At 35.2% G+C, this 14,837-nt stretch overlaps 1 protein-coding gene across 1 annotated transcript; it reads right to left on the reverse strand.

The window, feature by feature from the left end:
- Window positions 1-8,167: 8,167 nt before the first annotated feature.
- Window positions 8,168-13,071, reverse strand: LOC116205520 (TPD1 protein homolog 1-like). The gene is made up of 4 exons (XM_031538149.1): window positions 12,997-13,071; window positions 12,737-12,877; window positions 11,450-11,590; window positions 8,168-9,515 (listed from the first exon to the last, which is right to left on the reverse strand). The coding sequence occupies exons 2-4, from the start codon at window positions 12,819-12,821 to the stop codon at window positions 9,178-9,180; spliced, it is 564 nt and encodes a 187-aa protein (XP_031394009.1). The 5' UTR covers window positions 12,822-12,877; window positions 12,997-13,071; the 3' UTR covers window positions 8,168-9,177.
- Between the last annotated feature and the right edge of the window lie 1,766 nt (window positions 13,072-14,837).

Here is a 14,837-nt window from a genome sequence, read left to right on the forward strand (position 1 = left end):
ACAAGAACAAATGTTGTTCTATGTACATGAATGATGTGTTTTATGGCAGTGCACATTTAAGTAATGGTCTGTATGTTCTTAATCTAGACACGCTTGTTTATAACGTGGAAACCAAACCGCTCAAGTCCAATGATTCGAACCCGACTTACCTTTGGCATTGTCGTTTATGCCATATTAGTGAGAATCGCATCTCCAGACTTCATAAGGATGGATTACTAGACTCGTTTGATTTAGAATCAATCGAGACATGCGAACCTTGTTTAATGGGAAAAATGACTAAGGTCCCTTTTACTGGAAAGGATGAGCGAGCTAGTGATTTTCTGACTCTCATACATACTGATGTATGTGGACCAGAAAACAAGCTTGCTAGAGGTGGGTATCTTTACTTCATTATGTTTACTGATGATTTCAGTAAATTTGGATATGTGTATTTGATGAAACACAAATCCGAATCCTTTGAAAAGTTCAAGGAATTTAAGAATGAAGTGAAAAATCAGTTGGGTAAGAGTATTAAAGTTCTTCAATCATATTGTGGATGTAAATACTTAAGCTATGAGTTTATTGACTATCTTAAACATTGTGGGATTCTATCTCAACTGACTCCACCCGGAACACCATAGTGGAATGGTGTAACTGAGAGGAGGAATCGAACTTTATTAGATATGGTTCGGTCTTTGATGAGTCATCCGGACTTACCGGACTCCTTCTGGGGATATGCTCTACAGACAGCCGCTCTCATATTAAACCATGCTCCGTCGAAATCAATTGAATAGATACCATATGAGATGTGGTATAGGAAGCGTCCCAATATGTCTTTTCTAAAGATATGGGGTTGCGAAACTTACGTGAAGAAATTATCTTTGGATAAGCTTGGCCCTAAATTGGATAAATGTTACTTTGTGGGGTATCCTAAGGAAACACGAGGATATTATTCCCACCGAGAGCAAAGTGTTTGTTGCTCGAATTGCAGTATTCCTTGAGAAAGAGTTTTTCTCCAAAGGAATTAGTAGGAGGAAATTAGATCTTGAGGAAGTTCTACTACAAAACGACATTGACCAGTTGACGGGTGAAGTTGCAGAACAAGTACCACAAGATGTTATGGGACAATCTTCTACATAGGTAAGACAGGAGCCTCGTAGGTCTAGTAGGATATGTCATGAGCTCGAGAGATATGGATTTCTCGTGACTCAAGATTATGAAGTATTGCTTGTAGATAATGATGAGCCTACAACCTATATGGAAGCCGTGACAAGCCCAGACTACGAGGAATGGCTGGAGGCCATGAGATCTGAGATGGAGTCCATGTACACTAACCAAGTATGGACTTTGGTTGATCCACCTGAAGGGGTAAAGCCCATTGGGTGTAATGGGTCTTCAAGAAGAAGACCGACATGGACGGTAATGTGATTACCTTTAAGGGTCGACTAGTGGCGAAGGGTTTCAGACAAGTTCATGGTGTTGACTACGACGAAACCTTTTCTCCGGTGGCTATGCTTAAATCTATCAAGATCTTGCTTGCAATTGCAGCTTACTATGATTATGAGATTTGGCAGATAGACGTCAAAACTGCTTTCCTGAATGGAAGGCTGTGTACATGACACAACCTGAGGGTTTTATCGATCCACAAAGTGCCAGAAAGGTTTGTAAGCTGCAACGGTCTATTTATGGACTGAAGCAAGCTTCTAGGAATTGGAATATTTGCTTTGATGATGCAGTCAAAGAGTTTGGCTTCATTAAGAATGAAGATGAACCCTGTGTTTACAAGAAAGTTAGTGGGAGCATAGTGATCTTCTTGGTGTTGTATGTAAATGACATACTTCTGATCGGGAATAACATTCCTTCCCTACAGTCTGTGAAGACTTGGTTGAGAATGTGTTTCTCCATGAAGGACTTGGGCGAAGCTACCTATGTGTTAGGTATCATGATCTATAAAGATAGATCCAAGAGAGTGTTTGGCTTAAGTCAAAGTTCATATGTAAATAAAGTGCTTCGGTGCTTTAGCATCCAAGATTCTAAGAAAGGATCGCTGCCTATGTTACATGGCATAAGCCTTTCGAAGGCTCAGAGTCCTTCTACCCGGGAGGACAGGGATCACATGAATATGATTCCATATGCATCAGCTATTGGATCCATCATGTATGCTATGTTATGCACTTGATCTGATGTCTTGTATGCTTTGAGCATAAGGAGTTGGTACCAGTCAGATCCAGGTGAGAGACATTGGATCGCAGTAAAGAATATCCTTAAGTACTTGCGAATGACTAAGGAGATGTTCTTGGTATATGGGGGCGAAGAAGAGCTCGTTGTAAGAGGTTACACCGATGCTAGCTTCCAGTTCGATAAGGACGATAGTCGATCGCAGTCAGGATATGTGTTCTGCCTAAATGGAGGTGTTGTGAGTTGGAAGAGTTCCAAGCAGGAGACAGTAGCCGACTCTACCACAAAGGCCGAGTATGTCGCTGCCTCTAACGCCCCAAAAGAGGCTGTTTGGATCAAGAAGTTCGTAACAGAACTTGCCGTGGTTCCCAGCATCGCAGACCCAATGGAACTTTATTGTGATAATAATAGAGCCATTGCGCAAGCTAAGGAACCCAGGTCTCACCAGCGATCCAAACATATACTCAGGCGCTTCCATCTCATTCGCGAGATTGTCGACATAGGAGATGTGAAGATATGCAAAATAACAACAGATAAGAATCTCGCAGATCCACTTACGAAGCCTCTTATACAGCGCAAGCACGAGGCTCACACTAGATCCTTAGGCATTAGGGATATGCCAGATTGGCTCTAGTGCATGTGGGAGATTGTTGGGAATTGGTGTATGCCCTAGAGGCAATCTGTCATCAATTCTGTAATATGACATATATTTCATTATAATACGAGGCATTTATGTTATTGTGTAGGTTGTCATACATATAAATTTTACACAATAACATCCTTGGAATAGTAGGTTCAACAGGCATCAAGTGTGACTTGATTGTGAGATCCTATAATGACCAAATACTATTCCTAAATGTCCATAGTCAAAGTATTATAGTTAATTAGGCTAACGATAATGTGGTTAGACTAGTGTGGGTGTAGATTGATGACCAAGTCTCACAGGTCATGGATGTGGAGACATCGAGTCACACCGTATGTATATATTAGGAGTAATGTGTACTGGACTGACCTATCATGAGACTGTTACATGTGTTGTTACGTGACTGTCATTTGCAGATCTCATAATGACTATGGTGTAGTGGTCCTTTGACTTGAGGTCATCATCGTTTCCTACATGTAATGTTGTATGCTTTGATGTTGTCAAACGCCACCGCAACAAGCTAGTTATAAAGACAGCTATTGGGTATACCATAAAGCATGAAGAGGAATGTGAGTGACCAAAATAGGATTTGTCCCTCCTACGTAATGGGAGTGATATCTCACGGTTGTTTGGTGGGCAGAGTCTATAAGTGTATGCATACCTTAATGAGTCGATATAGGGATATCGAGCTCATTTGTTTTGATAGACTTACCCGATAAACCAAGAAAGAGAGATTGAGCCATATAAGGATGACAACGACTATGCCTTAGGCTCAATAGAGATATAGAGGACAAATAGATTATACTGTACAGTAACATAAGTCACATGTTCGTCGAGAAATTGACTTTTCGAGTACTTGAGTAGCAGTGATGCATTACTAGATGCCGCTCACTATTTGTAATATTGAAATAAAAATTTCAATATTACTGTCAACGTAATCAGGAACCTACTGGGCCACACACTACGACTAAATCGACGAGATAATTTTGAAACACTGAAGCTGTCTAATGGAGATTAGACGAGTTAAGGTACGACCGATTAATCAGATATTTAATGAGATTAAATATACCGATTAATTAGACCCGATTTAGTAGACATTAATGGACTCAATTTGTACATGAAATCGATGACACATAGGGGCTCGACATGGAGGCCACTTGGCATATCCATGACAAGCCACCCAAGGCTAAAATGCATGGCCACATGCAAGGTCATTTGATGGCCACGGTGCATGTAAAATGTGGCTGTCATGTGTTGATTTGGAAAGATAAGTAAAGCCATCCCACACCGGCCTTAAACAGATTTTTGAAGCCCCCCTTACATATATATATAAGCTCAAATGTTGAGCTTTAGAGAAAATACGGTTTAAGGATATGCATGCATAGATATACATATATGATATATATATATATGTGTGTGTAAGTGTATAAAGAATTGGATTGCGAATCCAATTCAGTTTGGTCCATTAGTGTAATATTTTCGAGGGTCGCACCGTGTTTCCTTCGAGCGTTGGCCGCTAGCACTGCCGATCTCAAAGTCCTGTCAAGAAGTCGGTGTAGATATTGGTAGATGTGTCACTCTTGGGACGCTTGGTCAACGGTTTAAAAGATTCCAGGTACACTTTATCTACTCCTATTTTTCTAGTAGGTCTTGGGATCTAGTTTCACGGGTAGGAAATTTTGAATTTCTATTCATTTTTCGCTTCTGTAGACCCCGTGAAACTAGCACATAATTCATCCTGCACTTATTTTGAGATGGCCAGCGGCACGGCCAATCAACCAACAAAAAGAGATCTAAATAAAAGATTAAAGTAAAAAATATAAAAAAGATTGTACACTGAAAAAGGTATAAAAAATTTTATAGGTCAAAAAATAAAAAATAATTAAAGTTCATCCATTGAGCCAAAACTACAACTATCATTAACAACAGCTCTAAATCATTATAGAGAGAGGGACATATTTTTTGGTAAGGAGAGATAAGGGGACGTGGTAAGCCATACTTTGAAAATTTTATTTTGTCATTCTAAATTGATACTATTAAGGTAAGTTAAATTGCTTAAATACTACTGATAGAAAATATTAAATAGTTTGCCTAGAAAACTTTAATTATCACATATTGCTTGAGAGTCAATAAAATCAAGTGAAAATATCCATTGATAAGAGACGATGCTCAAGATTGGAAAAATATTTTTCTACGTGATATCGATACTCAAATTTTTCTGAACACATCGTTGGCCCTGGATTACTTTTCTGACATCCGAATTAAAAAGATGAAAATTCGGAAATAATAGAGCAATTATAATCGATGCGTGTCAGGGCCTTGATATCGATTTTTATCAAGATTCGATCTCCATCAATGCAAATTGGAATTCTCATAAAGTCGATTATTTTTTGAATTTCTTGATTTCAAAATATGCATTCCGAAATTGTATACGGATTCTGAGGAATCGAATTTCACCCGAAAACACTCGTACAATTAAAATTGAAAAAAAAAAGAGGAAGAAGAAAGAACATATGGCAGAGGGGTCGGCCAAGTGGTAGCCGACCCCCCATAGCTCCCTGAGTTGACCAACTTTCCTTCTTTCTTTTCTTTCTTCTGCTCGTCTTAACTTCTTGGATCTTCTGCAGCTTGCAACATGTTTTCTCTACTTCCTTCCTGTAGCCCAAGCATGCCCATCCCTCTGTAACCGGCTTCAACCAGCTTTGCTTTGCTTCCTACCTTTCTTTTTTATTTTTTTCTTCTCGATTCCTTCTTCTGTAGGTCTCTACTGGGCACCTGTACCTTGCAGCTGCCCTGCAACCGAAGCTCAGGCCCATACCCTGAATCCTCAACAGCTTCTTCAACCTCCTCTTCAACACGCAACAATGGCAGCATCAGAGAACATATCGCCATCCATCAATCACTTGGCATAATCTTTTTCTTCAAATCTCTACATCATCTCTCTCGCTCTCTCTCTCGTTCTCTTTTTCTGGTTCGGGCAGTAACAAACAAACAGTGGGAAGCTCGGCCATTCTTCCCCTCACCCCCAAATTGCTTCGATCGAGTATATTGCTGCCACAATTGAAATTTTCGCCACTTCAATGTGCGATTAACAGATCTTCTCCGCCCAATTTCAACAAATCGAAATCAAATTGTACAACGATTACAACATTTGGGGCCATCTGTTTGACCTAAAACCATAAACGGCAACGTCTATTTGTGACTTTTGGCGGAAATAACTGAACTGGTTGGGTGTTAGGGCGAGCAGGCAGGCGAGGAAGATAACGACACCATTCAAGGCAATTTGGGGGTAGTTAACAGAGTTACGTCCAGCTCATCTGCCATGTGAGATTTCCATCACGGTTAGCACGCGCAAGATGATGGCAAGACTAAAACATCAGACAGAATGGAGATTGAGGAACGAAAACAACAACAAAAATTTTTGAGAGACCAAACTCATGGCAATTGAATCTTTCAAGGACCAAAACCGCACCTGACTTTTTGAAAAAGTAAGTAAGATTCATGATTATTGATGCACTTAACCCAAATAAGAATAAAAAAAATTCCAAATTCTTTAATCAAATGAGTTGAAATGCATTAAAAGGAAATATTATATCATACCGAAGCATAACATATTAGATGAAGTAAAGAGGTGTGCACACATTCTTTAGTCAATATGCGTGGATGAAAGGAAGGGATGTGTGTTTATGTATGAAAGAATATATTAGTCACTCTAGATATGCAGAAGTGTGTCTCTATGTGGCAGAGTACATGAATGAATTAAATTTTCTCTAGATACATTGAGTGCATAAAAGTAGCTGAATTCATTGAATCAATATAGTATTAAATTTAAAAATATCTAGATTCATTGAAAGAGTAAAATTAGAATTAAAAAAAATTAAGAAACACTTTATCCAGCTTCATGCTTTAATGATGGTAATAGATAATAAATTTACATTTTATGTTTATCTTTTATGTCTATCCATACCATTTTTCTTTTAAACTAATGTACCTATTCTTTTAGCTTCTATCTATCTATATTATTATAATAAGATAATGTAATTAATGTCCCTTTCATTTGCTAAAAATAACCGTTGTACATATCTACATATAACTAGGTAATACTCGCACAGTATCAATTCTCTTATAAAGAAAAGAATATAATCAACACATTTAATGCAAATAAATTGAAATAAAAAAAAGTATGTACCAAGTAGATTTATCACTATAAACTATGAGTGAAAGATGATAAACAAATACTTATTCTAATCTTATTAAAATCCGAATAATATAAATATATATATATATATAGTAAATCAATCTTATAGAATAGAGGCCTGAGAAAAACTAAAATAAATAGAATATATGTGTAAAATGAATTTGCATTCCACTATTTATAAGGTATTTAGTACGTTGAATTTGAAAAAATATCTCATATCTCGATGAGTTATTGTAAATTATCGAGAAGACTTAATTTTTCAAGAAAACTCATAATTATTTATCATAAATACAAATACTACGGACAAATATCCAAAATTCGTTGAATATGATAAAAAAGAACAAATTCATTTAAATGGAATCGAAAAGTTAAATACACGAATCTCCCAATTATAAATTAAATTCTTTGAGCAGTCCATAAGACGATTAACTGCGAGCTGAGGATCTTAAAAAAATGGCATCTTATATTCGCTATTCGACTTTTATATATTTGAATTGATATAGTGATACGACGTAGTGTGAGGATGACCGTACTTTTGCTAATTAAGAGAAATCAATAAACCTTAAACTCATCATTGAGAGATTTTTCTCTATCTGAGAAGGATTGCTTCGTTTGCAAGGAATTTTAAAAAATTTTCGGGCCTATTTACTTTTAGAAAAATCTTCTCTTTTAATCCACTTTACTTCTCCTTTTCTTAATTTATTTTTCTAAAGATTATTGAGAAATCATGTTTATAAAGGACAAATTGAGAATTTTTGAACTTATATTCAATATCTAATAATAATGGGAGAAATTATTATCCGGGTCCGGGTATCGGTTCTGACTCTGGTTCTGGGTACCCTATATGCAAGAATTGGAATTGGAACCGGAACCTATTTCACCGGTTCCTTATTTTAATACCCGGATCCTACACTATTTTCAATACGAGTTATCCGGATCCTACCTTAATGGGTAGATTCCGACCGGTTCCAGATAGACTCGATATCCGTGCACACCTCTAGTCTCAACTAAGTAATGAGCAAGTTATAACTTGATCAATATTTGGTGCATTTAGTATGCACTTTTTTATATGAGAAAAACTATTATGCACGTGTGCCATATTTTAAATAAAAATTGAAAAAGGCAAATTTACACATGATGTAATAGTTGGAAAAATAAAAAGCAAAAGAATATGAAATTAGAAAATGAAGAAAATGTTGGGAAAACAAAGCAATGAAAGAAATGAGAAATCGTAGGTGACTCAAAATGACCTTTCGTTTCCAGAGCCTTTTGTTTCAGGTGACGCAACTCCTATATTGTCTCATAAAGTCAACCTATTGTGACAACGTAAAATTCACGTCTCCAAAACTTAAGTATTAGGAGACGCGAGCTAAAGCGGCGTCTCCATAAACCAACTCTTTGGTGATGGTAACATAGGTGTCGCCTAAAGTCAAAGTTTAAGGAGACACAAACTTCGGATGCGTCACTTTTATTACATCTAAGGTGATGATCCTTTCCCAGTTGTCACTGTAATCTGGTTCTATGGTGACGCCATATCGTCACATCGTCAAAATATATATCTATGGTGACGTCACTAAATAGGCGTTTCCTTAGATCTGATTCTATGGTGACGCCTCTTTGTAGCGTTGCGGAAGTAGAATATTTTGCGACATCATTAAATAAGCATCTTCATAGCCTTGGTTCTATGGTAACGCCTCTTTGTCGCATCGCTAGAGTAGTATCTTTGGTGACGTCATTAAATAAATGTCTCCATACTCTTTTCCGCTTGATCTAAGGTGATAGATGATAGCAAAGCTTTCAGAGTTCTGTTGCCATATGTATTTTTTGTGACAGATCTAAGATGACACATGTTTTCGGATCTGCTTGAACGCTTCCGATCAGCCTACGGTTAGTTCTTAGTTTGCAAAAATAATTTTATCAACTTTTCAGAAATTTTCAAATCAGTCTCTGGACCGGTTAAAACAATTGCAAAGTAAATCCAGAAGTTATGAGTTAAAAACATTCATCTAACGTGATAGGTTAGTTCATTTATACAAACATGATATTTCCGGTACAAACTAATTACTAAAGTGGATGATGTTAAAATCAACGCACTAGTACGGGCAATGTCAACCCATCGTCTTAGCTCAATCAAAACCATTGATTTACATGATAATCTTGCGCTTACATATCAGTGTCATTAGCAAGAGACGGCAGATACAGATAAAGGATAAGGGAAGCTGTTGGCGTACTGGAAGGAGATGCCGTCCCCAGGGCCCAATGCATTGCCGTCATTGACGAGGCAGTCATCATAGTAGATGCGCCGAAAGACACTCGGGTTGACGAGCCAAGCCGAGCTGAACCAACCGCACGAGACATGGATGTCGGATATGCTGCAGTCTGAGGCGCACACGTTCAAGATCTGGACTGTGTACGTTGGCACCCCGTCTGGGAGCGGTTCAGTGGGGCCCTGATAAATGGCGACATCGTCCTTTGAGCACTCGCCCCCAATTCTGTTCATATCTCCCCCTTGGTCACCTATTAAAGAGAGTAAATTTCACTTTAGCCATTAAATTTCTGACAAGATAACTGGAAAGATCTTATCATATATATGGGGTGACTTATTAAGGGATAAATTGAAGTATTTTTTCTTTTCTTACCAAATGTGGCTTTTTGAGAGAGAAGGATTTTTTTTTGTTGGAAATTAATTAATTAAATTGATTATATATGTGATTTCTAATTAAGGCTTAATAAGGTTTGTCAAATATAATGAAGCTTTTTCTGATAATTCGTTTAATACTTTTATTATAGTAATAAATGTTTGAAACTAATTTTGAGCACCAGATATTTTATTTGCACTATTAAAGTTAAGTTATACAGGCTATCATTTATTACATTCAGATCTTATTATATCTCTATCTAATGAACTCAAATTGATTTTAGTATGGAATCATCTTGGAATGCCACATTGTCTCATAAATTCGTTTACCATTTTCAATTTTATCACAAATATAATATAAAATATTCAACATACTGAATAAATTATATTATCTTAAAAACATGTGCTTAGGTTTCTATACCAATATTCTCTACTTTTTTCAATTTCCTATCTAGTTCATTTTTATTATTCAAAATTTTCTCTTTTCGTTATAAAGTTCTATGATTTAATAAATTCTTCTACAATGAGTTTTTAAGTTTTTCTCCGAGTGCTGACAAATTTTTCTCTCGTAATCAATTTTTTCCTTCCTATTTTTCTCATTACAAATTTTAGTCACCAATCATATTATAGTTGTGATATAATCTAAAGGTTTTTTATCACACTTTTCTAGCTATATAATAAATTTTGATATATCATAATGGTTTTCTTCTTATTAAAAATATTAGATAAATTCATTTCTCATATTTCAATATCCTAACGAATATCAGTTGAGTAAAATAGCGTGATAAAATAAAGCATAGTTTTCTAACTAATAAAAATAAAAATTAGACAAAACATATAGAGATATTGGTTTCTACATCTTAAAACATATATTAATTAATATACCATATAAGAAATCTAAAATTTTATGGACAATGTTCATAATTTTGATATTATTACTATATATTGAGATTATATGTCATATCGAATATTGCATAAATTACAATCACATAATTATTGGTTGAAAAACTTTTTATCCTGTGACAACACGCAAACCATGTATATATAAAAACCAGAGCATGCAGTGAAGAAGCTCATCATCTTTTTTCTTCATCTTGTCAGCTCATAGAATAGTTGCGGAACTTTTCAAATGTAGAACCTAGTAGACTCTGAAAAGATTCGTGCATGCGATATTTTAAGTTAAATGAATCTTACCATATTTTGTATGTGCTCGTTTTCAGCGAATTGTAAATACTCGTCTATACTATTTATGTATTTAGGAATATAATTAAAAAATAAATTTAAAAAATTAGAGTTTCTTTCAACAATTAAAAACTTTTTTCTCGAATTAAGATGATATGTTTACCCAGTTTAATGTACTTAAATGTCCTATAAACAGAAATCATGAAAATTGATTATCTATACCATCTTTTCATCCAACTTAATATGCTAAATGTCCTATAAATGGAAACTACGAAAATTTGCACTTTACCCCAACCTTGTATCTTTTACTTTCGGTATGCTCGTTCGTATTTTAAATGATGAATATCTCTAGTACAATATTCATTCATTACATTATGTGTATGTTTTTTTCTTTCGGTGTACAACGTGTTTTTAAAATTTTTGGGATGAAGAAAAAGCAGAATGTAATGAATGAAGGAAATCATTTCGTTTATCGTGTTGCTAATTAGTTAGTTGTCATTATGAAAAGCAGAATTTATGTCACAAGTGAAGGAGACAGAAAGCCATGCATGCATTCATCCATCCATGCATGGATATGGTGAAGATCTCGAAGAGCAGTAGTGAAAGAAGGGGTTTTTGACTTTGACTTTACCGTCAGGGGACTGCAGTAGCCTCCTCCGGACTGAGGCAGACGCCTGCATTTGCAGACGATGAGGGCCGACCACTCCTTTATTACCATCACCAGCCTCTGCCTCTAATTCGCTCCCGGCCGCAGCTTTTATCTCATCTGCCACTGTCCCAAATCCCCCAAATTTATGTTAGTACATGAGCATTCACTCCCTAACTATCTAATTGAAGTAATAGTTTCCAGGCTCAATCCAGTGCCCAAACCGTATTAACCTCACTCAAAAGATTGATGATATATATTCGTTGTCTCATCTCATCAAAAATATAAACGTCTTATTTTAGTTAGTGAATGTGATCTAATTAACATTATATGGACTTCATATCTTTTTTAGTCTTGCGTTTTGGCTATCATATCGGTGCCACCAAGAGACGGAGAGTGGATCGAGGGTTGCATATTCAATATACATAGAGACCTAAGATATAAGGTCCATGCTGGGAGTAAAAGGGTTCGAAAAGTTACGGGAAGGCATATGAAGTTCGTGTAATTGGGTTTTACCTTAACTAAGGAAAGAAGGAGATCAATACAATTCTTCCTGGAAAGGCTGTAGCCATCATCAGGTTGCCCCAACCAATCCACTCTACATATGAAATGGGATTTCGGTAGTACAACCGCTGACGAGATACTGAAACTCCTTATTCCAATCATAAAGGGGAAATTAAATTCTTGAAATTGCTTCTAGTTAGACTGTTTCCTCTAGTGGTTGTTTTACGTTAATTCTCCACAAAAAGGGGAACTAAGTTTTGAGGCTAGCTCCTTGCCCAGTGTAGATCTATACGTATATGTAAACCAAATTGGACATCAACTATAATGATGTAAAAGAGTAGATTAATAAGAAACTGAAGAAGTTAATGTGGGAATGATGTTTAATTAGAGTAGAGAAAAAAATTATAGGAAATACAATTGTTCACCAAATTATAAAGATGGCAACCTTTCAAGAAAATTCAACAATATGTAGGTTTCTCAAGGATTTATATACATATATATATATATATGTATGTATGTATCTTTCTTTACATTTGCATCAAGAAATTTCAGCCCAAAGATCTAAAGCAAAATGCATTCTAGTCTTACATGATAGTCTTGTTGGAATCAAGAAAGCACGTTCAAGTAATACTTGTTTGTCGGTTTTGATTTATCGGTAGGGAAATGAAAGAATTATTGATCAACCACTACTGGAGGATCAAACAAAGTCGGCAGAAAAAAGGGAAAAACTATCTATTTTAGAGTGATAGAAAATGGAGATATCATTACCGAGAAATAGAGCGGAAATGACTACACACTTCAAAAAGAGGGAAAGCCTTTGAGCATCGATGATTGCTGGAGCTCTTCTCGTCATAGTTTGTTAGAGGCCGAGATCATGCACGAAGCGCTATCAAGGGTTTTACATAAAACCTGCAAGCAAAAAGACGAAATGAAACTATTAGAGCATTGCCAAAAAAAAAAAAATAAGTGTATGTATATGTATATGTATATATGCAAACAAACTCTTTCTTGCTGGTGTAAGAGTTTACCTTTGCACAAAGAAAATGATAGATTCAACTTCAGGAATCTTTTCAGGTTCTGTGTGTTCTTCGCACAAGGGTTTCTTATAAGTTGCTACATAAATAAGTGGAAAAGACAATCTCACTTCGAGTTTGGATTAAATTCGTTAGGGTACTTTCCGAACAAGGACCTCGATTTGAGTATCTCTTTTGTTTTTGTATTTTCTTTTTAAAGTGAAATATGTGAAGTGTTTTCAACTTATTAAATGAGAAACTAATTACGGACTTGAGCATTGCCATGATCTTTATCATGAAATGTTTTTAATGAGTTTCGAATTCCTACACTGTAGGTAAAATCTATCCATTAATAATGTATATAATTTGTCAACTGCATTACATCTCGTAGTTTTTTATTTGAGTATTTAGTTACCCATAAAGGTAGACTAAGTCCATGCCCAAAGAGCAAATTAATTTTCATCGTTGAGTCTTCCCATATAGATAAATGGAGAAAAAGTAACCTGTAATTCAAAAAGTATGTGTTTAATTAGTATTATTTCTTAAGAAAGATGTAATATAGACAAAAAAATATGTGTTTATGAATGAATATTTATATAAAAAAATAAAGTATAGGATATGTGTATAACTATTCATAAAAAGATAAAATAGATAGAGAGAATAGAGTAAATGCATGGTGTCAAATCTTATAATGATTGGAAAAAACTGAGAAAAACTTATACACCATGTGTATAAAACATGACATTATATTTTTTAAGGAATAACTTTTCAACTATGATGATGGGTCATTTGACCCGGTGAATCAATTAGGTTACACCACTACCTTGTTCAGCAAAGATTAAAAGTATTGGACAAAAGAAGGAAAAAAAAAAGGAGAGGGAAGAGATTTCGCTCTGACAAACTAAAATTTGAAAAAGAATATTACATATATTGTAATTTGTATATATAGTACCTATATACGAAATTTCTTCTAATTTTTCCAAATAAAAGGTGGGATAAAAGTATTTTTTTTGGGAAATTGTCCAATTATAACAATCAAATTATTTGGTATAAAGCATTGACTGAATTATGTGGTACTTTATTCGGGTTAGATTTGAAAATAGTAAAAAGGCGTAACTTTTGAACTTAACGATCCAATCATTGGAGTAACATGTCGACAGAATGCTTTGACCTTACGATCGAATATTTTAGTTTGATCTTACGATCGAATATTGGGATAGGATCTAAAAAAGGCATAATGCTTTGACCTTACGATCGAATATTTCGGTATAACGCATGATCAAATTACGTGGTACCTTATTCAAATCGGATTTTAAAAAAAGCTTAAAAAAGGGGGAGAAATTTTAAAAAATAAAAATTACAAAAAATAAAAAGGTTTATGATCGGATCATTTGGCATAACATGTCAATGAGATTACGTGGTATCTTATTCGGCTTAGATTTGAAAACACTAAAAAGGCGTAACTTTTTGACCAAAAGATCAGATCATTTGGCATAACACATCGACCGAATTACATGAAACTTTATCAGGGTTGGATATAAAATCACTAAAAATGCATATAGAGGATCGTTATAGTTGGAATGTTTCCAAAAAATAATTTTATTCCAACTTTTATTTGGAAAAATTAGAAGAAAATTTGAATAGAGGTACTATATAAACAAATTACAATATATGTAATATTCCTTTTCAAATTTTAGTTTACCAGACCAAAATCTTCCATCTTTTTTTATAAAAATTTTATTTTCCTTCTTTTGTCCAATACTTTTAATCTTGGCTGGACAAGGTAGTGGTATAACCTAATTGATCCACCGGGTCAAATGACCCATCATTATAGTTGATAAGTTATTCCTTAAAAA

The sequence above is a fragment of the Punica granatum genome, chromosome 4 (genome assembly GCF_007655135.1).
Source record: "Punica granatum isolate Tunisia-2019 chromosome 4, ASM765513v2, whole genome shotgun sequence".
NCBI lineage: Eukaryota > Viridiplantae > Streptophyta > Magnoliopsida > Myrtales > Lythraceae > Punica > Punica granatum.